Raw genomic sequence first — 26,880 nt, 5'->3', positions numbered from 1 at the left:
AAATTATGTGCATAAAATTATCTTTCAATCCACTTTAATTCATTCACTTCTTACAGTTTTAACTTATCTAATTAATTAAAATTTAATTTATCTTATTCTGTACACAATATTTGTCTCTCTTTCAAAGTTTGGAGACAAAGATGGTAGAAACTGAAAAGAAAAGAGATTCGTCTACTTATACGTGTGTAGAAGTGTATTTTACAATAATTGATTAATTAATAAAGATTTTAAGTCTCGCAGACATTAGAATAAAACATTAGAATACGAGAGGACGAAGGAGAAGGAACCCATACAGCACTGAACATTGCAGCAATATTGCGGTAATATTGCAATGTTGCTGCAATGTTACAACAATATTAATAATATTGCTGCAATATTGCAATGTTGCTGTAATGTTACAACAATATTAATAATATTTGCTGCAATATTGCAATGTTGCTGCAATGGTACAACAATATTAATAATATTGCTGCAATATTGCAATGTTGCTGCAATGTTACAACAATATTAATAATATTGCTGCAATATTTTGTGCTGCATGGAAAAGTTCCTTCCGTTCGATAACGTTTTCTCGATAGCATCGAAAAATAAAAGATCACTCGAATATTTTTTTTCTCGACTTTCAGATTCGCGGATTCCTAAAGTCGCGCGTCGTCGTCGTCATCGACGGAGACCGGACTCCCGAACGCCCGCTGCTCATCCTTGCTCTTGTTCTCGGCGTCCCTCCTGCCGCTGCTGGCCCGCGACTGCGACTTCCGGTTCTGCGCTTCCGCCTCCGACGTCGCGGGGGACGAAGGTGAGCGCGATATCGGCGGGAAGGGGACGGTGGGGGCGACCGATTCCGCGGTGTCGGGGGCGGAGGTGCTACCCACGTCGAGAGGACCGCTCAGGATCGAATCGGGCGAGCTGTTTGATTGCTCGGCGGGCATCGCGACGACGCCATCCGCGATGGGCTGCTCGCCCGTTTTCGCCGGAGGCTTGCCCTCCTCAGGAACCGTCGAGGTGCGCCGCAAGGTCGTCCTTCGACTTTGACTGTCACCGCGCGTGTCTTTGGTTAGTTTAGTCGGTTTTGCTCGGGGTCGGGGATTTCGAGTGGCAGGCGTCAAACGTGGTGTCTTAGACAACGATAAATGTGTCTCTCTCTCTTAAAATCAGAGATGGGGGATTCTTGTCTCCCAATCTCTGAGAGATTGAGAAACGAGAAATTGATTAGAAATAGAAATAAAATTTATAATTCAGTTATATTTCTTTGAAATTAAAATTGATTTAACATCTCCACATTATTTATAGAAATATAAATTCTAGGACACACATAAATTTTAATTCTTATATAATCAAATTTTATATAAAAATTACATGTACAAATATACTATTGAATATTTTTATTATTATGTATATTTTTATATTAAGAATAAAATATATAATAATATTGTATATTTTATTTAATATAAAGATATAAATATAATAAATAAAATATATTATAATATTATATATTTTATTTAATATATAAAAATTATATAAATTTTATATAAAGATTTTTATGTAAAAATAAATTATATAAAAATATATTAGATGGAGAATGATATAAAAGTTTTAAATTTTGAAGTGAAATTTAATTGGAGAATTTTTCTCTCTTGCGTCTTTGGTATTAAGATTGCTCAGATATCATAATTAATACATCAATCAATTTATCGCGAACCATCCGCAATTTAAATTAACAATTGGACATAAAATTTTTCCTTCATATTCTAAAATTTTTAGTCGCTAATATGGAGACACATGATCGCTTAGGTACTACGTTTGATGCATTCTGATACATTCAAATTCCTTACATACATTTACATTACAGGCAATCGTTTTCACAGAAACTATTTTTTTGGAAAATACTTTTTAAACTTTCTCAAGAATAATTCCACAAAAAATAAATTAAAATAATATATAAAATATAAAAACGCAATATATAAGTGAATAACAATAAAAATAAGTACAAATAAAAACAGTTACACAAACTTTTTGGAAACGCTATTATGTTTATGATTTTTGCAATCTATAATTTTTTTTTCATAAAAATGAAAAAAAACTAAAAATGACTAATAATATTTATTATTTATTGTTCTTAATCCATGCCTTACGGCTTTGGATGAACTTCCAGTCTTACAGAGCTTTACAAGTTTTGTATTCATTAACGTGACTAATAATATATAACAATAATTAAATTCTCTAATAAAATAATATAATAATATTAACAAAAAGTAATAATTAAATAATATAATAACTAATAAATAATATATAATAAAATGATAAAATAAATAATAAAATAATAATATTAATAAAGAAATATTAATTAAATTATGAAAATATAATGCTGATAAAAAATACAAATAAATTATTTAATCACGGTTATCTACAAACTCTTTTGAAATTTAATGTGATTAAATTATATATATTAAAAGATTTAAAGTTACTTACTGATTTATATCTACTGGAGAGATTCTCTGTTCCGGACTGATCATAGGTCGATTACTATTATCCCATGAATTGTGCCGGCGGTGACTGCTCTTGTCCCTGTAAGCTTCGGCAATGTTATTGTAACTGCCGACAATTCTTCGTTTATCGAGTTCCTTTAACACCTTCTCCGGCATACTACCGGCCGATCTATATAATCCGCTGTTGATCGTATGCTACGATAAAAATATATTTGAATAATCAGATATAAATTATAAGATATACACATATATATCTTAATTTATTGAGAAATAAAAAAAAGTGAATGCGTGTGCGTTTCCTTTAAATGATAATAATTTGATCATTTGTTAATGATCTTACTGATTTCATTATTATTTTAATCTTAATGAAATATAATAATCCAGTACGTACTTATAATTATAAATACAATGTATTATATTAATTAATTATATTCAAATTACTATAATACATTTTTCTCTTCTCTATTGATAAATATTGTCATTATATTTTAGGTGCGTACGGATCATACCTTCGAAAAGGAATATACCGGACTGGGAGCAGTGTTCGGATTGGTCCAAACATTGGTTGCACCAGGTACGTCTTCGTTATTGTTGCCGCGCAATAATTCCGCCGAATACGACGGCCTCGCCGGTATTATGGGCGATCGACAGCACACTCTATAGAAACATAAGAGAGATGTATATAAACAATCTTTGAAAGCGATTTGTTGCGAAACAAAGTGTTAAAAGGAAAGAAAAACCTACAAAATGTGGATTATTGGCAATATACGAAGTGAGTACAAAAGATTTAAATTAAACGTTATATTGTTAATTTTACAAAATATTTAAAATATGAAATAGGAAATGTCGTTATAAAAGAGCTCATGATTATTCTCAAATATAACTATATAAAGACTATATAAACAATTAAATAACTTTTTTAGAAGCTTGATCTGAACATAAAATTGGTGGAAACGAGAAGCAAAATGTACTTCAATAATTTGTTTCTAATTTGCCTGGGTTCATCGAGATACGAATTGAATATGTGCGGACAAATATGAATAGACTTACGAGTTTACGTCCTCCAGTTTTCTGAGTAGCCTCTCGTTTTCTCGGCAAACGAGTTCCTGGTCCCGTATCACCTGTTCTCGCGTGGCATAGAGTTCTGCATTTTCGCGACGTAGCGCCTCATTTTCGGTGATATATGCGTGGATTAATTGGCTCAGTTCCGAACTCTCCATCTCGGCTAATTTGTCGAAGTCTACCGGTGGCGGTGTCATGGATATCCGTCGTTCGGCTGTAAACAAAATTTTGTCAGTCAATGATAATAGTAAATAAAAAAAAGAAGCTTTAAGAAATATATCTATTTCGTGAAACTGAATAAATGCCAAATCGATTTCAAAGTTTCTTTACTTATACTTTTATGAAATTTTCATTATTATATTAAAATTGAAAATTTTGTATAGAATTATGTTAGTTTTTAATTATTTCTCGCGTTTGACGTTTGTGAAAATAATAGTTGACGCGACGAAAAGATATTAAGAACTCGATTAGTACTTTTGGATTCGCAACGGATCATATTTTGAGCCTCGTTATTGAGATGAAGCGTCATTTTTAGGTGTTCATTCTCGGTCTGAAGTGCTCCAACTTCTCGTTTCAAGCTAAGAATCAGAGCTTCGCGTGGATCCTGAAAGTTACAGTCATATCATTTACATTTCATTGAAATACATTTCATATTTCTTTGAAGATTTGTTTGCCTAAGCGTGATCTTACCATCACTATAATGGGTTTCGTGGCTATCTTTTTGGCTCTCGCGGCGTACCTCAAGGTGTTTAATGTTTCGTTGGCGTTTGAACGAGCTGGTGAAACGCAGGCGATCTAAACATAAAATATTTTTGACATTCTTAAAGTAGAGTATAATTAAGTTAATTTATTAAGTTAATTTTTAATTATTACAAAAATGTATTTAATTTTTTATTGGATTTATTTTTAATCCAATTTCATCTACCGCGATTTTTTTTCATTTTTTTGGGGGAGATTTACAATACTTTTGTAATAATGATAATTTATAATAACGACATATATTTATTACATAAATAATAATAAAGAACATTTATTAGAAATATATTATCGATTAAGATGGATCGAGATCAATTTGAAAATTGTTAAAGAGAATTTATTTATTTTATCTATTTACCATTAATGTGATGCCATTTCCGGCGAGGCTGTCGGCTAAAAGCTTTGTCAGTTTGCTATCTCGATAAGGAATATGACCCCCTTTTCGTTTTCCATCACTTAAGGAAGCGATGCAATATCCTGCGCAAATATAAAAGGATACATGTTCTCATAAATTGATAAAATTAGATATTTTTGTACAAATTACGCAAAAAAATATTGCTCTTTTCAGGAGCGATACTGCGAAAATTGTGTATCTACTATTAAGAAATAGTTTGTGTGAAAAATTCCTATTGCCTCATTTCGCGGCTGTAATCGCGAAAGTTTATCGATTATTTTCCTTAGACAGAAAGCGGCACGGAACACGTCTTTTCACATGTCAGTAACTTAATAGCGCACCTATCGATTACTTGAGCTATTCTAAATAATAGACGCAATCTCACTGCAATTTCAAAGTCAAGATCTAATTCGATTTTATGTCGATAAATTAATTATTATCGTTATTCATAGTATGTAAAGTGATCGCTACAAATGTGACACGAGTTCCTTAAGCTCGTTTATTATACATGAAAATGTCGTCATCGCATGCGAAATGTCGGATTTCGCAAATTTCAATTTAATTAAATTCAATTTAATTAATTATTAATTATGAATTATGAATTAGTTTTGTCGCACATAGAAAAGAATCCTTTTATTCTTTCCGTGATATCGAAAAACATAATAATATATTGATGATATATTGACTTACCTAATACCATGAGACTTTTATTGATGTTGTTTGCCTCTTCTAAGGTCTTGCCTTCGCTCTGAGTTTTCTTCGTCATCTCGCTTCCGGCAAGGTCGACGAAATTAATTTTACCTTGTTTCGAAATAAACACGCCGTTTTCCATCTATTAATATAAGAGATGTTCGTTTTAGCATTCGTTATAAATTAATGATTGCGTGATCAGAAATAGTGGAAATCTATTAATCAGTAATGGAAGCAGAAAAAGAGAATTAATTTCGCTTTATTTTGAGATGAACATATCACGTTCCCTCCATCTATCGCTTACTTCAATAAATTAAATTGATTGCGAGAAATGATATGAGGATTAATTAGTTTTGAATTAATTTTCGTATGTAAAGTTCGATTTTTTTTTATATTTTAATTTGATATTAAACTTTGATATATCTAGTACTAATATTAATATTTGTCTCATGGGAAATATATATAATGACCTCAAACATTTATATCACTTTTACTTACTGCTTGCTCAGAAATTATAGTTATAGTCAGAATTGAATGGCTCCTGCTGGAATATTCGTTCATATTGTGCGTACCGATAGATCTATTCTTCATTCCTGCAAAAGAAAATAGCAGCAATCTGACTATTTCGCTAAGAAATTTATAAAAATATTTCTATAAACATTTCATAAATATGTATGTATCAAAATATTCTATAAATAAAATTTTCTGATTGAGATAAATAAAGAAAAAGGATAATTGACAAATTACAATAAGAAAAGAAAATACAGAATGTTGAATAAAATTCATAATAATATATTATAGCTTTTCAATTCATGTATTTCGTTAAAGAAAATATTAATAGAGAGTTTATATAGAGGATATTAAATAGAAATATATATTAAATAGCATTTAAAAATTATATAAGTTGTAATTTTTTTGTTTCAATTTACGTAAATGACAAATTTTATAAAATCAAATCGTTGAAAAAATTAAGAATAAAGAATTTATATAAATAAAAAAAATATCAATAAAAACTGTTTAATATTGATTATAATACAACCAAGATTTTGGAAATTTATGAAATGGAATATATTATGGTCTTCTTCCTAAGTCAAATTGCCTAAATTTATTTGTTTAAAGTTGTACCTTCTTCGAGAACCGCTAAAAGATCGTCAAGTTCTTCACATTCCACCGTGAAGAGATTCTCAACAAAGAATCCGCGTGTTTTTTTGCTCCACCGAACCGCTAGAGGTTTTCTCGCAGTCCCAGGATTCAAAAGATCTATCACCTATTTATAATTTATTTATATATTTATTTTTTATAATCATCTTATGAAGAAATTTATAAGGAAATTTGCTTTCTTTAATTCATGTAAAAAAAGTAATGTGCTTATATTTTATTTTATTATATTTTTTATAAATCTTTTAATAATTTTATCATCATTTTAAAAAGATCGACAGACCTTCTCGTTATAAATTTCCAGGAAGGATGCCTTTAGCACAAAATTGCAATTCTCCTGTTCTTGAAGGACTTTAAACAGGTAGACGAAGGAACGGAAGACCAGACCATGATCCTCCGAGTATGGATCCATTTTGTCAAACTGTTATAAAAATAATTAAATTCACTTTATCGATATAAAAATATGCGTGAAATAAATAAATTAAATATTTATTTTTATCGTACGATTTAAAATTGTTAAATTCTGCAAACTATGATTTTACTTAAATTACATTGAATTAATTATATAGATTCTAGCTTACAATTATTATATTAGAGAAAAGCTAAATTATATATTATGTTTCAAAAATTATTACATCTCAAAAATTTATTCTTCTTGGTAATATATTTCATATATAATCATTAAACTTTTTATTAGAATTTACTCATTTTCTAGTAGCTAAACAAATCAAATGGATAATCAAATTAAATTTTTCTATTCCATATTTTTTATTTCAAGGTAAAAAAGTATTTTTACGCAATAAGATTGCGAAATAATGTCGACAAAATATTTTCATTATTTTTAATTGAATTATTTTAAAAAAGTTAATTATTTTAAAAAATTAATTTAAAAAATTAGTTTAAAAAGTTCTTTCGTTGATTCTTTCACTGTCTTTTATGACATATACTTGACCTATCGAAATTTCAATGCCGCGTTTAGTTGCGCGAAACAACACATTACGTGTGACTTAAACACGTCGCATTATCTTATCTACGAAAGACGATCAACTTTAACCTTCCGACTGACTACGTAGCTATCGATCTTTAACGTCACCATATGTTTTACATATCGTATTGTCTTCTATATGTATGGACGATTGTATTGCGATGCTATTAAAAAAGCCTATGCGTGGAAACCTCGACCATTTCTCTCGGAACATTCAAATAATGTTATTGTTTCCAAAGATTCGCCAATTTTTTATTTATTAAATATATAATTACACTCTAATTTGTATATAAATAATTAATACTAATTTTTATATAAATTATACTCTCTAAATCAATATTTTAAATTTATGTTTATACGAGAGTTATTTATGTTAAAGTCCAAATAAAGAATTTGTGATTATTTTAAAAAAAAAGTCAAGATAGATAAGAGGGAGAATTGGAAAGAAAATTGATTTGTTTTGCTTACAAGTCTCGGAGGTCCAGTCAGGGTATGCGTTTTGCCACTTCCGGTTTGTCCATAGCAAAACGCAGTGCAGTTGAAGCCTTCCACCGCCATTTCAATGAGATTTTTAATGCCGGAGTATTGCAGAATGTCCTCTTGCGTGGCATTCGGTTCGAAAACGACATTGTAGGAAAATACCTTTGGCTTTTTGTCACCGCTGCTCGTAACTACATCGCACTGTAAAATAAATAAAAAGATACGTGCAATATATTTTTGATAATTTTGAAATATTTTAAATATTTTATTGATAGAAAAACGTGTAAGAAGGGATATATATTGATTTGAAAAGTCGAAAGATGATTTTGAAAGGTAATTCAATTTTCATACTTACGTAAATTTGTCCATCACCGGGAAATTGCACGGCCATCTCATCACCGGATTTGATCTCTTTATTACTGAGCGGACGAACTCTAAGAAAAAAAAAATAGGTATTGTTGTAATAATTTTAAATTTATTTGAAAAAATTGAATAATATTAAAATAAATCACATACCTAATGACGACATTTATATTATTTTCCGGAAGTAGATGCTTGGTCGCGATTACCCGTTTATCGCCGTCTACCAATTTTTCGATGCTACCGATCCTGAAAGCAACATTATTTTCACGATATATGTATCACCGTACATTAATTTTATTTTGTTAGATAAATTGATTTACTTATATATTAATGAAATAATAAATTTATATAAATGCAAATTATATAAAAATAATAATGTGATTAATAAACGCGATATATTTAAACATTATTTAATTAATAAAACGGTAGAAAAATCTTATTTTTATCCGAGATAAGTAAAGAGGAGAATAATTATTATTTATTAGAGCTATAAAAAGGTGGGTAATATTTCATTAAGAGTAATTATCTTTGAATACATATGTCGTGCATCGCTGTTAACTCTACATAATTAAAGATCACCCTGTGGATCTCCCTGCCTGGACGTTAGGTCTTCTATAGTTAATAAATGTAGATAGAATGTTACAGGGGTTGTGCAATTGTTATCATTGTATCGTTCCCACTGGCATTCTATTATTAAACGTGATCGTCGATTTAATTCCGCAAATTAACGGTGTTCCATGAATGCGCGATGGCAAGCGTCCAATACAGAATCGTTCGATTGACCTCTAATCGCGCGGTCAACCCTTATAATTCACGAGATCCGATCGAAGAGTATCGAGTGGCTCGTACATATGTGTGCGTGTGTGTATTTGGATTTCTTTCTCATTTCGAAACATCGCGGTATCTCCGAGAGAAGCCTCTTTAGTGATTCGGGATCAATATTGGTAAATATCGAATCGTTAAATTGATTAGTTTAGTGAATCTCGCTGAGAACACTGCATATTCTGCAAATTTTATATCCGAGGGGACATGAATTTTGTATTGTTCGAGGGTAGAAATGACTTTTTCCATTTCGAAACACATATTGAATGTAACGTTGTAACATCGCTTTCGATTCTTTCAACGATTTTCAAAGTACTTTCAATGCAATTGAAAGAGGTATAATTGAGAGTGCATCCAATGTTTTTCTTTCTTCCCATCACATTTCTTAGAATAAAGAGTCGTTTTAGTCCCACTTGGATAGACAGTTTAAGATAATTACATTTAATATGATGTGTGATATGTGATTTTTTCCCTGAGAATAATTTATACCAAATAATACTATACAAATTTTCCAATTTTTTAAGAATTTAAGATTGTTTTATATTATACAATATAATAATACACATGACAAAATACTTTTACACATGATAAAAGATTTTTTTACAAACATTTATAAACATTTATCATTGCAAATTTAATATACATTTATATACTATAAAAAAAATTTTTTTCATGTCATATAATCTGCATTAATCTTAATTATTAAATTTTTTAATTTTCTTTTTGTCAATTTAATTAATTATATAAGATATTTGATACAGCATAAGAAGGGAATTTACTTTAATATTAAAATTTAATATTTATTATTTTAATATTTATATTAAAAAAGAATCTCTCTTATACCTATATTTAATGTAATATTATAAATAAAGCTAATATTAATTTTTTTTAATAAAATTTTATATTCTACTCTCTCTTTTTTTACATTGTACGTCTGTACAATGCAAGAGAAAAGGAAATGATTTAGTTTTCTTGGAACGAACTTGCAAAAGAAGATAACGACCATAAGTCATATTCAAAAGCGATTTCCAAGAAAAAGCGTTGCCTCTATTAAATAATACAGTAAAATAATAACGCATTAAAAAAATTACGTTTTAAAAAGACTTTTTTCATCCTTTCTCTTTTTTTTTGCAATTGCATCTTTAACGTGATACGCGATAATTTATTATTAGAAGCTATTTACACCGTAAAATTTAGAAACTTTCGAAATCTGTAACAGAATAGTGTATATTTTAATTCAAATTTAATTCAACTTAATTTATATATTTTTAAGGAGTTATCCAATTTTCAAAACAGTGTTATCCTCTCTATTATATATGCATATTATATACATATGCTTGAGTCACGTGCGAGTGCCTTGCGTTTATCGTTTTATAATAATTGTTGCACACTACTAGAGTTACTCTTACGAGAGTCGATAATAACTATAAAAATCGCACAATTCTCCCCGAAGGTTCTCATTCTTCGGCTTTCCCTCGTGGAATTAATTATATACACACATACACGTGGAGACAACATAATAAACAGACGCATGTTTACGGTATAGTTCGATGTCGCTTATCGATTGTGGGACCTTGCTGTGCGACCTCTCAGTCACATTCGATCGTAATGACCACCTTGTATATATGTACAATACAGGCGTAAATATTTCGATATATCGTTCGTGCATTTATCCCTTTTTTCTTTCTCCCATAGGATGAGTCATTAAAAGTAGAACGCTTTTAAATGTGTCTTTTAGGCTTTAAAATTCAAAGGGAAACGAGTATAACACACAACCTGGAATTTTTTATTATATGTAAGCTTTTTCATATAATAATTTTCATATAATATTATTTCATATAATAACTTAAAAATATATTTAATATAAAAATATTTTATATATAATATTTTAAATATTAAAAAAAAAATTTTCTATATAATATTATAATTCTTTAGATATATCTTCTATCTTTAATTTTAAAAATCTTTAATTCTAAAATTCTTTAATTTTAAAATTCTTTAATTCGATATTTTTTCGAAATTATATTACATGATATTACAACTGAAATAGTCTTGATTTTAATGTAATGCGCAAAACAATATCATGACAGATAATAAACAAGGAAATAATACCATGAGCTTATATAGTTGCGATGAAACCACCTAAGATTAAATTGACACGTAATTATTGTTCAAATACAGTCGCGTGTCTATTACAAATTTACGACTAAACAAGAAGCTATTGCGATAGAAAATCGTTTAGTTTATGTGACATTATTTCATGAAATATTTAGATTTATTGTTACATGATACTTTTTTTATAATCTATCGCAAAATCGGATATACGATTTTTTTTCTACAATATTTTCCCTACCTTTGCTTACATATTATTTTATTTATTATTTATTTATTATAGACTTTGCCTTTCGGCTTAGAACAAACTTCCGATTATATTATTTATTGCACATCTAGCATTTACACTTCACAGCCTTGTTTATAAACAGCAAATGCCTACTTAGAACTTGAAAACTAAAGTGAAAAGAATTAAAGTGTAGCCAAGTGAAATAAAATAGCGTAAACTATAAAATGAAATAAAGTGAAATAAATCGGAACGAAACTAGACATACTTAGTATCAAATAAATTAAAGACAAATACAAAATAAAAAAGCAACAAATCAATACACAATAAAATATCTAACATTCCTGTTTTTTTTTTGCTCTTTCATTTATTTTTTAATTTTCGTATTCCCTATCTTCTTATTTTCTACGCCTCTCTTTTCTCTTCTATTTTCTCTTACATAATGTAAACATATCTTTACTAAAACATATTTAAAAAAAATTAAAATTAAATTATATTAGTAATATATAATTTCATCTTAATAATAATTAAATTAAATAACTTAATATATTATTTGATTGCTCTATATATATTACAATATTTAGTATTTTATATTAATAAAAAGTATTAAATTGCATATATTAAAAATATAATTATATTTAAGTTTTTTATTAAGAGTACAATTAAATTAGAACAAAATTTTTTTTAATTTAAAATTTTTTCTCTAATTATAATTATAGTTAAAAAATGCATAGTTTTATACCTCAAATGTACGTACAATTATAATATTACTTTATAACATAATAATATAATATTTAGTAATAATATAATATTATATATTGATTGACCTCGAGGGAAACCGCATTATCTCGTAATCAATAAGCAATGTTGAAGCGTGAGATATCGTAAACGTGCAAATGTCTGCATGTGTCTGTGTGCGTGTAGATTGTTTTTTGTATCGATGCACAGCAGCAATGTTTACACAAGCATCTCTCCACATAAAATTGAATAAAGACTGCAAACGCGTTAGTTACTGTCCACCTTGATAGTCGCATCGTATGTCATCATCTCTGTCCCAGATCTTTCGAACAATTTCTAGCTAGGCCAATCTTCCTTGTAATATTTTTTAACCACGAATCGATCGAGCAATTTCGCTTGAATCGATGCAATATTGAAATCGAAATGCACATATTTTTAAGCAAACAGAATAAAATAATAATAATAAAGTAAATTATATACCATCATGTGTGTGATAACTAATTTATCAATATAATTAAAAAAATAATATTTATAAAAATCTGGTTTTTTTCATCAATGAAGAAATTTTATGCCACTATATAATATTGCATGTACAAAAAGCAATACTAAGCACACTAAATACATATATTTTTTATTAAATAATTTTTTCCAAAAATCTTACAAAGTGATATGTAAAAGTAATTTTAATTTTATATTTTAATATAGAAATTTTTTTTACAAACGAAATTCTATAAATATTTTAGAATATTAATATATCAAGAGAAAGAGAAAAAATTGGTTATATAATTTTAAATTTATTACTGTTTTATCTATTAACATCTCTCTTTCTTTTTCATGAATAATATACAATATTTTAATGTATAAGTCTTAGTATTACATCATTTTTTAAATCTATACATCTATTGTTTGATTATATTTCTAGTTATATGTTTATAATAATGTGATTATATTAATGATTAAAATATTAATTATATAATTATAATTTTTTATGATTGAAATCTTGCAATATTACGTTACAGTGAATCTATATTTTACATTATTATCTTTTAACTTTACATGTATAAAGAGAAATTTATAAGTATTTGCCATACGCTAAAAAAATACAATTGTGCTTTTTCAGCTTGAATGACGTATATAGAGTGGCGTATTTTTCTAATGTCATCAGTTGATTTATCTTACGTGAGTAAGCGATTTTAATACGTGTCACTCGTACATAAAATAGTGAGCATTGATTGCAAATTTTAGTTGATGGATATTTCTATATATGACAAAAATATATCAATCTTTGTGCTATCTATCAATTCCACCATAATCATCATTTCGATGTTATCGTCACAAATCAAAGCGATAAAGCACGATGCCGCGATAATTGAGTTGAATTTATTTTTCCATCACATATGTACGTGAAAATAACATATATACGTCACACTTCAACTTGTCATATCGATCGAAGTCAAAGTTTTTTTTTTCGTCGAGGTTTATCGTCTTGACGACAAATCATTGACGTTATTCCATTTCGTTGTCACTAAAATGCTCGAAAAGATACTCGAGCGTGTGTATACATATAATAATTTCTAAATTTTGTATAATAAAAACTTATAAGAGTACATGTGTGTATGTGAAAAATATTTAACGCGTATAAAATAATATTAAAATAAATATAATTTTATGTTTTACATAATTTACAAAGATTTATGATAGATTTACTTATAATTTATTTATAATTTTGTTACCTAATCATTAAAAGAGATATACTATATTGTCAATTTTCAAATTATTTGATTATTATCGTTAATCTTTCATTCTAACAATATATATATTGATATGTCAATCATTTTATGCCACTTGTTTCGATTAAGCAAATTTGTTTCGCGGTAATTTTCAGCGGAATTCTCAATGATATATTATTATATGATATATTATCTTTCGTGTCTGTTCCCACGAAACAGGAAAATATCAATGTTTTTTTGAAGATACAATTTGATAACAAATGAACGAATTTCTTATTAAGCTTTATGATAATAATAAGCTTTTTGTGATGATGTTACTCATAAATTTATCGTTCAAATTAAAATTTCAATTAATAAATTTTTTAGAAATCATTTTTGAAGAAACAAAAATTTATTTTTAGGCTAAATTGTATCAGATTATTTTAGAAAGAATTTAATATTTATAAGTAATTTTTATTATTTTAAACACATTTTTCAAATATTTCTTGTAGATAAAATTTATATTATTCTGAAAATTATTTAAACAGCTTATTTTCAACAAAGTATACATATATAATTATTATTTATAAAGTGAATAATAATTTATTAAAAAATATAGTGTCTTAAAATCTATTTTAAATAATTTTATTAAATTATCTTTAAAAAAATAAATTTGTAATCTTTCTTATTAATTTATTATTAATACACACAAGAAAATTCAGACACTTGATGTCAGAAATTTTAATGAGATTAAAAATTTTTGCAGATAAAAAGTACAATAGAAATATCCTGTACAACTAGAAACGTAATGCGACCTAGATCGATTCGTAACATTTTTATTTTTATTTTTTTCGACGCGCGATTAAGAGGCAGATGTACTTACTCGTTGCCCTGCGAGTGCAATAACGCATTTTTCCCCTTCCTTTTGGAATCGGAACCGCCACTCTTTGCCGGACTACTTCCTCGCGAACCAGTTTGATTGCCGGGACTGTTCCCGCGCGAGCCCCGACCTCCTCCTCGTCCTTTTGACCTTCCGCATCTCGCATTTTCTCGTTGGGGGCTCGGGCCGCGAGTTGGAGATGGATTTTTCACCAGCACCATCCGTCCACCTGCTAAATTTATTTATTCGAATATTAATTCTCGGTCAATAATAAGAGAATAATATTATTCATTTATAATAAATAAATATTTATAATATTATTTTTATAGTAAATAATTTGTGTAGTAAATTAATAATATTATTCTTATAATAATTATTTATATTTAATAAAAATAAAATTTTAGAAGGTTATTTAATAAAATATTTAATAAAAATAAATTATTTATATTTAATAAAAAAAATGTTAGAAGGTTATTTATTGAATAATGTAATATTGCACGTGCAAGAGGAAGAATATTACATAATTTTAATTAATTATTAAAATATATTTTATAATATTTTTATAAAATATATTTTAATTTTTATAATATTAACGGCATAAAATTTTCTCGTCGATAAAAAGAGAACTATAAAAATATATAAATATTGCTAAAGATATATACATATGCAATTTTCTGTGATACGAGGAAAAAAAGGCACGTGTCCAGACGAGATAGAGATATCAATATAAACTGCTATTTATTGCGAGAATCAAGATCGCGTTTATCTCTTGAGAATCTTTCCAGTAAACGAGCAAATTCGAAATGCAAAAATTTATGCAATCACGTGCATTCAATAGTCAACTAATTACGGGCGTTTCGCGCATTGTTCTCGATTCGATTGCAAGTCCTCGCCAAGCTTCGTTTCGCCGGCGATGATAATTAGCTATTATCATAATTAAAGCGAAAGCTACTTCGAACCGCCTTAGAATTGATTTACGTGGAAATTTTAATTTTTATGAAATATAAATACAAATATTGATATAAACTGATTAAAGATTTAAAAAATTTTTTAAATATTATAAATTTGAATTAATTGATTTTTTCGTTATATTAAATCATATATATATTTATTACATTTTTATATTCTCTATTTATTTTATCCATTAAATTTATTATATAAGTAACTTCTTTTTGTCATTATTTATTATGTTTTATGTACAAAAATAACATAATACATAATGAATACAAAAAGAATTACTTGTATGTAATAAATGTAATGAAAGAAATATATAGAGAATATAAGAATGCAATAAATATGGTCTAATATAACGAAAAAATTAATTAATTAATTTTATCAAGTAAACTCCGTCAATTCAATCTTAGAATAATTTAAGAAACTTCTTTATGACAGAAGATATAATTAAAATCGTGCTGTGTGAAAGCAACAGTTTGCGTCAATTGTTGTATAAAAAATAAAAATCTTTTTCCTTTTAATATAAACGCGTGATGTTTAAAAAAACGCGCTTTGTTATTTTATTTTATATACTTTATACAAGTGAAAGTGAAAGTGAACAAGCGAGAGAAATAGTAATAAAATATTTTATACACAAGTTATTAAAAGATAGATTGCAACTTGGCAGTTGCAAGATGGCTTGCAACTTACAAGAGAATCACTCTTCTTAAAATTAATTTGATTAAAATGACAATTTAATCTTTCAACAGTTTTATATCGTATCGTTCTCTTCACTTTTTATTTATTTATTCCAAGTCTCACTTTTTATTTATTCTTAATTATTTCTGCGATAGAATTTAATTGCGAAAAATGTTAAAAATCAGCGATTATTAACAAAAACTCACGATAACTCATAGAAAAGTGATCTTTTTCATCTTTGTTTCAATTTTTTTTTGCAAACGCATGCAATGTAAAAAGCATATATATAACATATATTTTTAATAATCTCATATGTGAATAATAAAGTATTAATAACAAAGTATTAATTAATAATAATCAGTTAATAAGTTTTATTACATAAGTATTTTTATATAATCTTATAATTAATATAATGAACTTCAATATAAATATAAATATAGAAAACGAGTTGAGAAAATAATATCAGGTTCATTATCCCCTCATGCGATCTCATAATGATATAAAAATAAGAGTTATTATATTTTCCGCTCACTATTATTACCGGCTATTCGTAAAAATAAAACGCTCATTCGAGCGCAAGGAAAGGCTCATCTCCCCCTAATAGAGCACACACGTAGGATACTTTCATAATTAAAAAGATCACTTATCGAACTTGAGTTCCAACGTCTGACGTCTTCCAGTGTATAGTCTATACCGACGAAAATGCACTTACATTCGTAGTTTCATGTATCGTCCGGAAAATTCCCTGTCACCCTTTCGTAATCGCGCGATGCCTCCCTCTTTCCCGCGAGTCGCCCTCGACGCTTCTTGGAAATCCGTCGGAAGAAGATCAATCGTTGGGAGCGCGATCTATCGAATCGTACGACGCGGGAACAACATCCGCGAGGGTAAAAGAGCGCTTCGTGCAACAGCAACAACCACCGGCGCCGTACTGACACACGGGGGTGAGTCTTGATCCGCCGCTCCTCTCGGGGAGAGGGGGGGGGTTTCCTATAGTCGGTGTCGCGCGAGTCGCCGATCGAAAGCGACGGCTGTGTTCGTCACATGTTTTACCGTTGTTATTACCACCACCGTCACTATACTATCTACCATTCTGCTGCCACCCCCGCCCGCAGCACGGTCATCGTCCACGTGGACTCGGGATTGCATCACCGCGAACTTGACATCGACGACGACGGCGTCAATCGGTTATCACAGATCGGGGGGGGAGGAAGTACAATTTTATCAAAATAATCAGATAAGGGAATTTAGCACATCGCTCGATTTCTAAATTCTTCGTTCGTAAATTCGTAATTCTCTCATATATTATTTATTCTCTATTATTCTTACCTATTATTCTCTTCCAGAGAAGAATTCGATCGCGCATCTTTCCGATTGAGGATGCGGCTTAATGCTCGAATACTCGAAGCGACGCAATTTCGGAAATTTGCCGGAAATTCGATGTTTTGGAGAGCATGATGGATGGGGTGCCTTTGGGATTCTTAATGTTGAATTTCCGGAATAGCTACGGGGTGCATCGCAAACTTGAGTGCACTTAATTATACGCGAAGGACGAGAGGAAATGCGCACTCGCCTTTCCATTCAACCAGATATCGTTTCGCGATTAGGCTTTTTCGTGCATTTTTTGTACTAATGTTAGATGGCGATTTTACAAATAACATAATATATTACATTGACATTGATATATAGCCACGAATGATTCAAAATTCGCCAAAAGTCGACAATATCTACATTTGTGACGGAGAAAAGCTAAATATTAGAAGAGCGAAATATCGATTTTAGATTTGGGTTCTTCTCAAAGGAAGCATAATTATTATAAATAAAGGGATATAATATAATTATTAGAAATATACAATAATTATAATATAATTATTATATATTTATAATAATAATTAAATATAATTATTATAAATATATAATAATAATATATAATAATAAATATATAATAAAGGAATATAAAGAGTAGATATTATTTTTGTAAAGAAATATCGAAATATCAGAATTGGTCGAAAAGAGTCCATGGTTCAAAGGAAATTTATTTAGTATTGAAAGAGAGAAAGAAAGAAAGAGAAAATATATAATTAAAAAAGAACATGTATAATTTATTTATATATATTTTTTTTACATACAATATATATATATTTTTTAAAATAAAATATTATATACTATATTTTTTTACATAAAATATTTATTTTATTCATTCATATTTGTTTACATTCTTTAAATTCCATGCGCTATGCCTTATTTTTTGAAAAAGAGTATTATATTATTATTTATAAATATACTATAAACATATTAAATATAAAGAAAATTCATTATATGTATATTTATCATACTTCTCATTTAAAATTGTGAAAAAGCAAGTTTACTGACATAATACAAGACGTATCAAGATCCCCCAAAAATATCGAAGGAATTAAATCGAAAGAGTTTAATCGAAAATAAGAAAAAAGGAGACCCACAAACACTCTGCTCTCTCTTGTACTGAAGCCGTTCCAAGGCCCACGAGACCCACGGCCCCGTAGGACCCCGTAAGTTCACGCAGGGTAACCTCGCGTGCGTCACGATACACGCACTCACACACCGGGAAACGAGTTCCTCTCTCTCTCTCCTTCCCCGTTAAGTCGCTCCGCCGGCTCTGTGCCTGCTGCCTGCCATCCTTCCTCTCTCTACCGCCGCCACCTTATGCCACCAAAGAGGAGTGCTCTTTCAAACCGGCAGTTTCGTATGTTACACCGTGGCGTGTGCACGGTGGGACAACAACCGCGTCGCGATCAGTTATCCTCCGTTATCCTTCGACGAGGACGACGAGGACGCCTCTCCTGCGTGGAGCAAGGACGTTTACTCCGGATTCGCGATTTTCGGTGATGCTCCTTTACGAATCTAGTGATCCGATTTACGATGAAAGAACACGCCGCACTCCTGGACTCGTGAACGGCCGCTCGTGAACCCGAGAACGAGAGTTACTCGAAGCGCGGAACGAAAGTGAGTACGCGAAGTGCCCTTTTTTTCTTTCCAGCGCACTTTATTACGGTTTATTACGGCGATCGTGGCCGAAGAAAAGAAGGCAAATCAAATTTTCCCAGTTTATTTTTCCTTTTTGTTTCGTCGATTTTTATTAAATCAGCTGATTGATAGATATCGTTTATAATAACAGCATTTTATATTAAAAATAATAATATTTTAGTTGTATTGAGAATAAAATATATTAATGAGCTGATAATAATTTAATTTTTAGCTATTATATTTATATAATGAAAAAGTATCTTTCTTAATTTTTACGTATGAATATTATTGGATATATTAATGGAATTTAAAAAGAAAAAGGCCAAACAGAAATTCCATAAAAGACAATGGTAGCTCTATATTATTGCATTTTTTTGGTGAAACAAGAATTATTTTTGTAATATTTAAATCTTGTGTTCTCCCAATATTTAGAAATATCTAAGAGTGCATTGAACAAATTTCTTTTTTCAAATATTTCAATTATTATTTTAATTAGCAAAGTAAAGTAAAATCAATAGATAATTTTTTAATTTATAAAATAAATTAATATTAAATAATATTAAATAAAATTCCTTATTTTTAGTTTAATTAAAATGATAATGAACGCAATTTAATTTTTGTATTAATTTCGACTAAAAATTCAATATAAGGAAATACATTTAATAAAAAAAATCGCTGTATACACTCGCAAAATAATTGCAACAACGTAAATTATCTAAAAATAAAATTTAATACAATATTAATAATTTGATTGTTTAAATTTGTATTGATAAGGAAAAGAATTTAATTCATTATTTATCGTGTTACATAAAACTTTGTTTGAATATCGAAAGAGAAGAAATGTACGACTCGAGGATAAATGCATAAATTATAATTTACATCACTGCGTGAGTCACGAGGGAAGAAATCACGATCGCTCGGTCTCGGGTCTTTTATTAAGAAAGAACGCAGGGATCGTCGTAAATGTTGCGGCGAAAATGTTATGGACGAGCCTTGAATGCATCGCACGATCCGCGATTCGCGGATTCGTGTAAAGTCATTTCCAGCAAATTGGCCAAGCTGTTTACATTTTGTCGCCGATCTTGTCATCGTGATACACCATTTGTTATACAATACGCAATTTCAATCATTTACGTAGAGTGAGAGCACGATCCTATTTTTCACTACAATCGCGTTTCACGTCGATTACTTCGTAAGAATGTTACTTTCAACAAGCAAACACGCGAATTAATCAGATACTCGTTCTATATAATTTAGTGATAAACCGATTGCCTTTCTTTCGATATTAAAATAAGCGCAAGATTGTGCAACACGATAAATTAATCGGAAATTTAAATTTTCCTTCCTCAATAAATTAAAACAGATACATCGAAATTAAACGCAACCTTCATTTTTAATTTAATTAAAATAATAATCGAAGCAATTTAATTTTCGTATTTCGTTCAATAACAACTTTGTCATTAAAGTCCATTTTTTTTTAAATCGTTATATTTACTTGCAATAACGTACATAATTAATTAACGCAAAATTTAATAGAATATTAATAATTTAATATTATCTAATTGTGACATATAAAGTGGGTATTAATTTCAACTTATTAAAAAAATTTCCTCACGAATATCCTTTTTTTTTTGATTGTTTCTATAAAATATATATTTTGAAAGATGCGATAGAATATGTCGCGAAAAGATTAAGAAATCGTTTGGTAGAATCATTGTCCGTTTCAAGCGAAGGTTAACGGTTTTTAATCGCTTTGATGAAAATGTCATTGGTCTGCCAAGGTCTTTACATCGTCGCGCTACTGCATTTTAAGTACGATTCGATGCTCACTTGAATTTAAGGCTATTGTCGACCATGATGTCTATAACGTCTTTGTTCTTGCTCATTTCTACCGATGCATTATTTTACAGCGAATGACAAGTTGATCTCTCTGTCAAGCTACACAATCGATCATTCTTTTAATCGTAAATTTATAATATTTTATAGCTTAATACACATTTGTAAAAATTTATTAAATTTATCAAAATTATTTATAAAATTGTTACATTATTATATCTATCAAATTTAAATTTATCAAATTTATTAAATTGATATATATTTCTAAAATAATTTATCATATCGCGCACGATATTATGCAGTGATATCTCGATTATCGTGCATTTAATCATATCATTTTTTATTCATATCATTTTTTATTCGATTTTAATCATATCATTTTTTATTCGATTTTAATCCAAGTCCAGTCAGAGATGGGCTCATAAGATCTTTTGTTATGGGACTCCGCATAAATATTAGCTGATTCATATTCCTGGGAAGTGTCGGAAGATAGGAACAAACGAGAATTCATTCGATCCATTATTATCGGTTGGGGAGAATTCCCGTCGTGGGATCTTCGGATTTCTTTCGAAGCTTATTAGAAGTACTCGAAAAGGAAATGAGAGAAAGCGGGTCTTCCCTCATTTTAAAACAAAGGCAGAAATCCTGATCCCCGAAAGTCGTGAAAGTGACGGTTAGACGAATTTCAAATGACACGGTATAATGATAATGAATAATAATGAATGGGATATAAGACTGAGAATGTTCATGGAAATATAAAGTTCTGAATGAGAAAACTTGTGGTTCGATGCATTGTTAACATCTTTACTTTCTTTCTTATCTCACGTGTATTTTATTCATATCCGACATGAATAATGGATATGAATAGTGTATAAATAAAATATGTAATATAATTAACAAAGAATAAATATGTAATTAAACATATATATCTTATTTATCGATCCAACTCAATTTGATTTTTTTAAAATTCAGGGAGGAAAATCAATTTTATCTTTTATGGGAAATGGGGAAAATCGATGTCTTAGGTAGACAAGCGTAAAACAGAGCATGCATACAATCGTGAAAGAATGAAATTACCATAAATTATAATGAACAGTAAAAATAATTACGAATAATTATAGATAATAACTCTAAAAATAAAATGCAGCTAATCTCTCAATTTATCGAAATAAAAAAAATGACACGAGTGAATATGTTATAATGTCACGCTTACCTGTTTCTATAAATAAGATGACATGGAAAAGCACATCGTTTGGAAGAATCATTAATTTTTCGCGACCTTAACTGTTCCTAAGATCGACGTTAAAATGAATGGGAAGAAAATAATACAATAAGTTTCGCTTTCGATCCCGCGGAGGCTTGTTATCGCCGTGAATGCTGGAGATCGCGTATCGTGCATCGTCGCATATATATCATTGCGAAAACTGGCACGCAAGTAATTGTACCGAGACCGAGAAGAAACGTGGGCAGGGCATCGAGTGCGTTTGTTTCCCAGAAAGCGTGTATTTAGCAGCATGAGATCGTTCAAACAGACACAGCTCCGGATAGAGAACCGGAGCGGATGCATTAGTGAGGGAGGGAAGGAGAGAGGGAGGGAGGAAGGGGGTGAAAGAAACGAGAGTTACATTTCTCTCGGGAGCGCGGATCAAATTGATTCACCGCATGGTAGAGGGCAATTCTTTTTTTAAACTCGCGAGTTTGTTTGTTTCTCCGTTTTGATGAACGCTAATCACGAAATTGATGTTGATTAAATGATTGTAATGATTCGTTCGGCACACTTGAAGTATTTGTTACGATAAACAAGTCAAGAAAATCAGATATCAATCTAAATTAATTTTTTTCTTTTCTCTGAATACGTCCGAGCACACTTATAATGCTCGATCAATTAATGAGATAAAAGATAAAAAATTTGTAGCAATGAATATTATAATTCGAAGATTTTATAATTACATTGCAACGATATAAATAAATATAATTAAACGATTTTGTAATGATATTGCATAACTGTTATAATTATGTAATATAAGTATAATAAAATCTACAAAATTATTAATTACATTAAGAGAGAAAGAGAGAGAGAGAGAGAGAGAGAGTCATAATTACGTGGAGGAGAAACAAGAGATTTACAAATTTTTCCGATAAATATATGTCGGAACTTCTACAACGCTTGAATATAATTAATATAAAGAAATTAAAATTATAATAATAAATATTATAATTAAACAATTATAATATTATAATTATAATTAATGTTATAATTAAACAACATTATAATTAAACAATTTTGTAATTAAAAAAAAATCATACTATTACTTTGATAATAAATAAAACTTATTATAATTATTATAATATAAGTATAAGTATAATAAAATATTATTATAATAATTATCATAATTGTGCATAAGTATAATAAAAATTAAAAATTATTAATTATATTAAAAGGGAGAAAGAAAGAGACAAAAAGAGAGACAGAAAGAGAGAGAGTTAAAATTATAGAGGGAAACAAGATATTAAAAAAAATTCAAATTTTTTTACTTTCTTTAACGCGCACCACAAATTCGCAAAGTAAGGTGCACTTTCTAAGAAAATAAGTTTTTTTCATTTCTCGCAGGCACCACCTTCGCTCACCTCGTTTATTTGACCCGACATTTTTTAACGCTTTGTCACACTTTATGCACACGTAATAATCGGGTCTGTCCGCCCTGACATTTCACGATTCGCAAATCTACACGCTTAATTATCGGGTTGCGTAATGATAGAAGTGGCACGAAAAATCACCCTTATCTCTGTATATATCGTGTATAACTCGCAAGATAAAACTCGGCTAAATCGAAACGAGTCACCTGTTTTGCTGTTGGGACCGGGCGCTTTTTCCGTCCGGATAATTAAAAACGTCGTCCTACTGACGTAAGCGTCGCGGATTAAATTTCCATTCGGATATCGGATCGTATTACGACATACAATAACAACGACATACCGAGAGATCAGCGACTTGTCGAAAAATTATTTATGTATCAGCGATTCCGATGGCGACTTTTCAGCACTCGATACGCGAGAAACGGAACGAATTCTCGTCTCACTTTCGATGGTCGGCGATCGAATATCAAAGAATAAAAAATATCACAAAGCATGTTTGATGTAAAATTTTAAAATTTGTTATAATTTTGAAAGAAATGTGTTTTATAACATTTCTCTCAGATATTTTTTATATAATTTATTTATTATTATTTATATAAAATAATTACTATATTTATAATTATTTACATAAAATAATTATTTACATATTTATTATTTATATAAAATAATTTTTATAGAAAGGAGGGGGTGTACAGTCCTTTTTGAAAACCTAGTATTCTAAGAGATTTTTCTTTTATCTTGAAAAATTAGTTTTACCTTGAATTCTCAGGGAATTTTTTTAATTGGCAATTTTGATAATTTTGTGTTTATATTTTTATGTAAATATTTATGTTAATCCAAACAACTTCAATTTTCAAATTCTGAAAACTATGTTTTTAGTAACTTGAAAACTTAAGAAATCTATTCTTTTGCAATATTTTAATTAATATTAAATTTTTAAATCTTATATAACATTTTATTGATTTTATTTTTTTTAACCATCTTTTGTATTATTTTATATTAAATATATTTTTCTTCTTTATTTAATTAACAACATGTACACACATTCTTTTATATTTAAATAACATACAACATTTCTTGATAGTTTATAATATTTCTGGAATTTAGATAATATTGTCCTAATTTTATGATTATTTAGCTGATATCAGATGTTAGTACTTTAGAATCTATATTTTATTCAATATATAAATAGTTACTTTATAAAATATATTTATAAAAAATATGAAACCTTTTAGATTTAAAATATATTAAAATATTTTATTTATGTTAAAAAATCATGCACAATAAACTTATTTTAAAATTGCATCTTTAAAAATACTTTAATTCTACTTGGAACTTTGAACAAAAATACTTGTGGAAGATTATAAAATCCGCAGGAAATTTATTACAAAAATTGAGTATACATCCTATAAATGGACATTTAAATTAATACAATTAACATTTTTAATTAATAAATTTTTTGTATTTCATATTTTTGTATTTCACGATCAAGAGATCCATTGTTAAGTGAATGGCGACTAATGCGAATGAGGAACAATACGAATAATGAATGAATGATGAGGCAAACCATATGTTTGATGTGCGAGTAATGAATCGAATCTTATCGGAATAACGAATTTTTTTAGACAAAAATTGACTCGAGAGCGACGTCCTCTCTGCCAACTCCGTCCTTTCCGGATGACGCTACTTTTACATGCGCGCTCAACTCGCGCTGAGTTCAAAGGGGGAACCGAAAATAGAGTCGACGTTTACTTAAGGTTCGCCGTTAAATCGACTCGCGGGTCTTTCCACCCGTTTACTTGTTGCTCGTTTTCTTCTCATTGTCCTCGCACGATTCGCTCTCCCGGCCGGTTTATTATTATACACGATATGTATGTACATCTCTCTCTCTCTCTTTCTATCTCGAGAGAGAGAGACGTCTGAAAACCGCGAACGGAGCTTATTAAGGCTCGCCACTACCGCGAACAAACACCTTGAAAGCCCTGAACTTCAAGCCCGAGAGGATGACCGAGACTCAAGGTCGGTCTGAATCCGAACCGGTTTCCCGAGAAAGATTCGGTGAGGAATACGTAAGATCTCTACGCCTCCGCAATTTAATTTATTAACTATTAATAAGAATTATATCTCTCCGGAAGGCTGTTGTCAATAATAGTAATGGTATTTGCATTATTTTATCAATTTATAGTTTACTCGATCAATGTGCTTGAGTGACGTTTATTATCAATACTATAAAGAGCATGATTAATTAAAGAAATAAAAAAGGTTGAAAATATATAAAATCTTGAAAAATTAAATGATATATTAAAAGTGTAAATAAGATTGTAAATAAATAAAATATTTGAAAATGAAAAATATTTGACTTTCTCTAATGTATCGTAGATTGTCAATAAGAAGTGTACTTTCTAATGCAAGAATATATTTGTTAATCTCTCTAGCTCCTCGTTTATCTAACGTTTTCATCTTATGTGCACAATATTTGTTAATATTTATGATAAAATAATAATATTAGAATTAAATTTTTTTTCTAAAAATTAGAATATAATGTAGAGAGAAAACATTACTTATAATTTAATTATTTATAATTAAAGACGTCCAGGAACTATTTAAGAATTAATAAAACGCACGAGACAATATTTTCTAATAATATAAAAAAATATTATTTTATTAATACTTTCTAATATTTTTCAAATATTTTATTCTTATTAGATAGAAATATAAAATATATTGAATAAGAAGAATAACAATAATATTGAATAAAAAAATTGAAAAAGAAAATTTTTAAAAGAGAAGAAATATTATTTGTAATTAAAAAAACGATCTAAAAAAATTGATACAATATTAGAATAAAATAATATAGAATAAAACAATATTTTCTAATATCAAAATATTTTATTATTAATATTATTTG

General features: G+C 28.9%; 2 protein-coding genes across 8 annotated transcripts in view; one reads left to right on the top strand and one right to left on the bottom strand.

Moving 5' to 3' along the window:
* Nucleotides 1-58: 58 nt before the first annotated feature.
* LOC145959394 (kinesin-like protein KIF12) lies at nt 59-17,409 on the bottom strand. Of its 4 annotated transcripts, none has more exons than XM_083078211.1 (16): nt 17,206-17,409; nt 14,865-15,093; nt 8,528-8,620; nt 8,367-8,445; nt 8,000-8,212; nt 6,830-6,967; nt 6,514-6,655; nt 5,887-5,981; nt 5,389-5,530; nt 4,663-4,781; nt 4,239-4,343; nt 4,023-4,152; nt 3,537-3,762; nt 2,996-3,143; nt 2,470-2,681; nt 59-150 (listed from the first exon to the last, which is right to left on the bottom strand). In XM_083078211.1, the coding sequence occupies exons 2-16, from the start codon at nt 15,080-15,082 to the stop codon at nt 93-95; spliced, it is 2,118 nt and encodes a 705-aa protein (XP_082934337.1). In that variant the 5' UTR covers nt 15,083-15,093; nt 17,206-17,409; the 3' UTR covers nt 59-92. The 4 variants fall into 4 exon arrangements, with proteins under 4 accessions (XP_082934337.1, XP_082934336.1, XP_082934339.1 ...); XM_083078210.1 differs by lacking the exon at nt 59-150 and adding an exon at nt 158-1,032; XM_083078213.1 differs by lacking the exon at nt 59-150 and adding an exon at nt 902-1,048.
* Myo61f (unconventional myosin 61F) overlaps nt 3,000-26,880 on the top strand; it is a 38,211-nt gene continuing 14,330 nt past the window's right edge. Inside the window, exon 1 of one of the 4 annotated variants that reach the window (XM_083078207.1) lies at nt 3,000-3,060. The gene's annotated coding sequence lies outside the window, so the exon portion shown is untranslated. Of the gene's footprint in view, nt 3,061-3,194; nt 3,259-19,222; nt 19,479-26,011; nt 26,031-26,880 lie in introns of those variants that run through there. The other 3 variants (XM_083078209.1, XM_083078205.1, XM_083078208.1) reach the window with 3 other exon arrangements.

The sequence above is a fragment of the Camponotus vicinus genome, unplaced genomic scaffold (genome assembly GCF_025532165.1).
Source record: "Camponotus vicinus isolate PSW18456_S1 unplaced genomic scaffold, iyCamVici1.0 SCAF_1, whole genome shotgun sequence".
Taxonomy (NCBI): Eukaryota; Metazoa; Arthropoda; class Insecta; order Hymenoptera; family Formicidae; genus Camponotus; species Camponotus vicinus.
The sequence above is the reverse complement of the archived record's forward strand: the minus strand, read 5'-3'. Positions and strand labels throughout refer to the sequence as shown.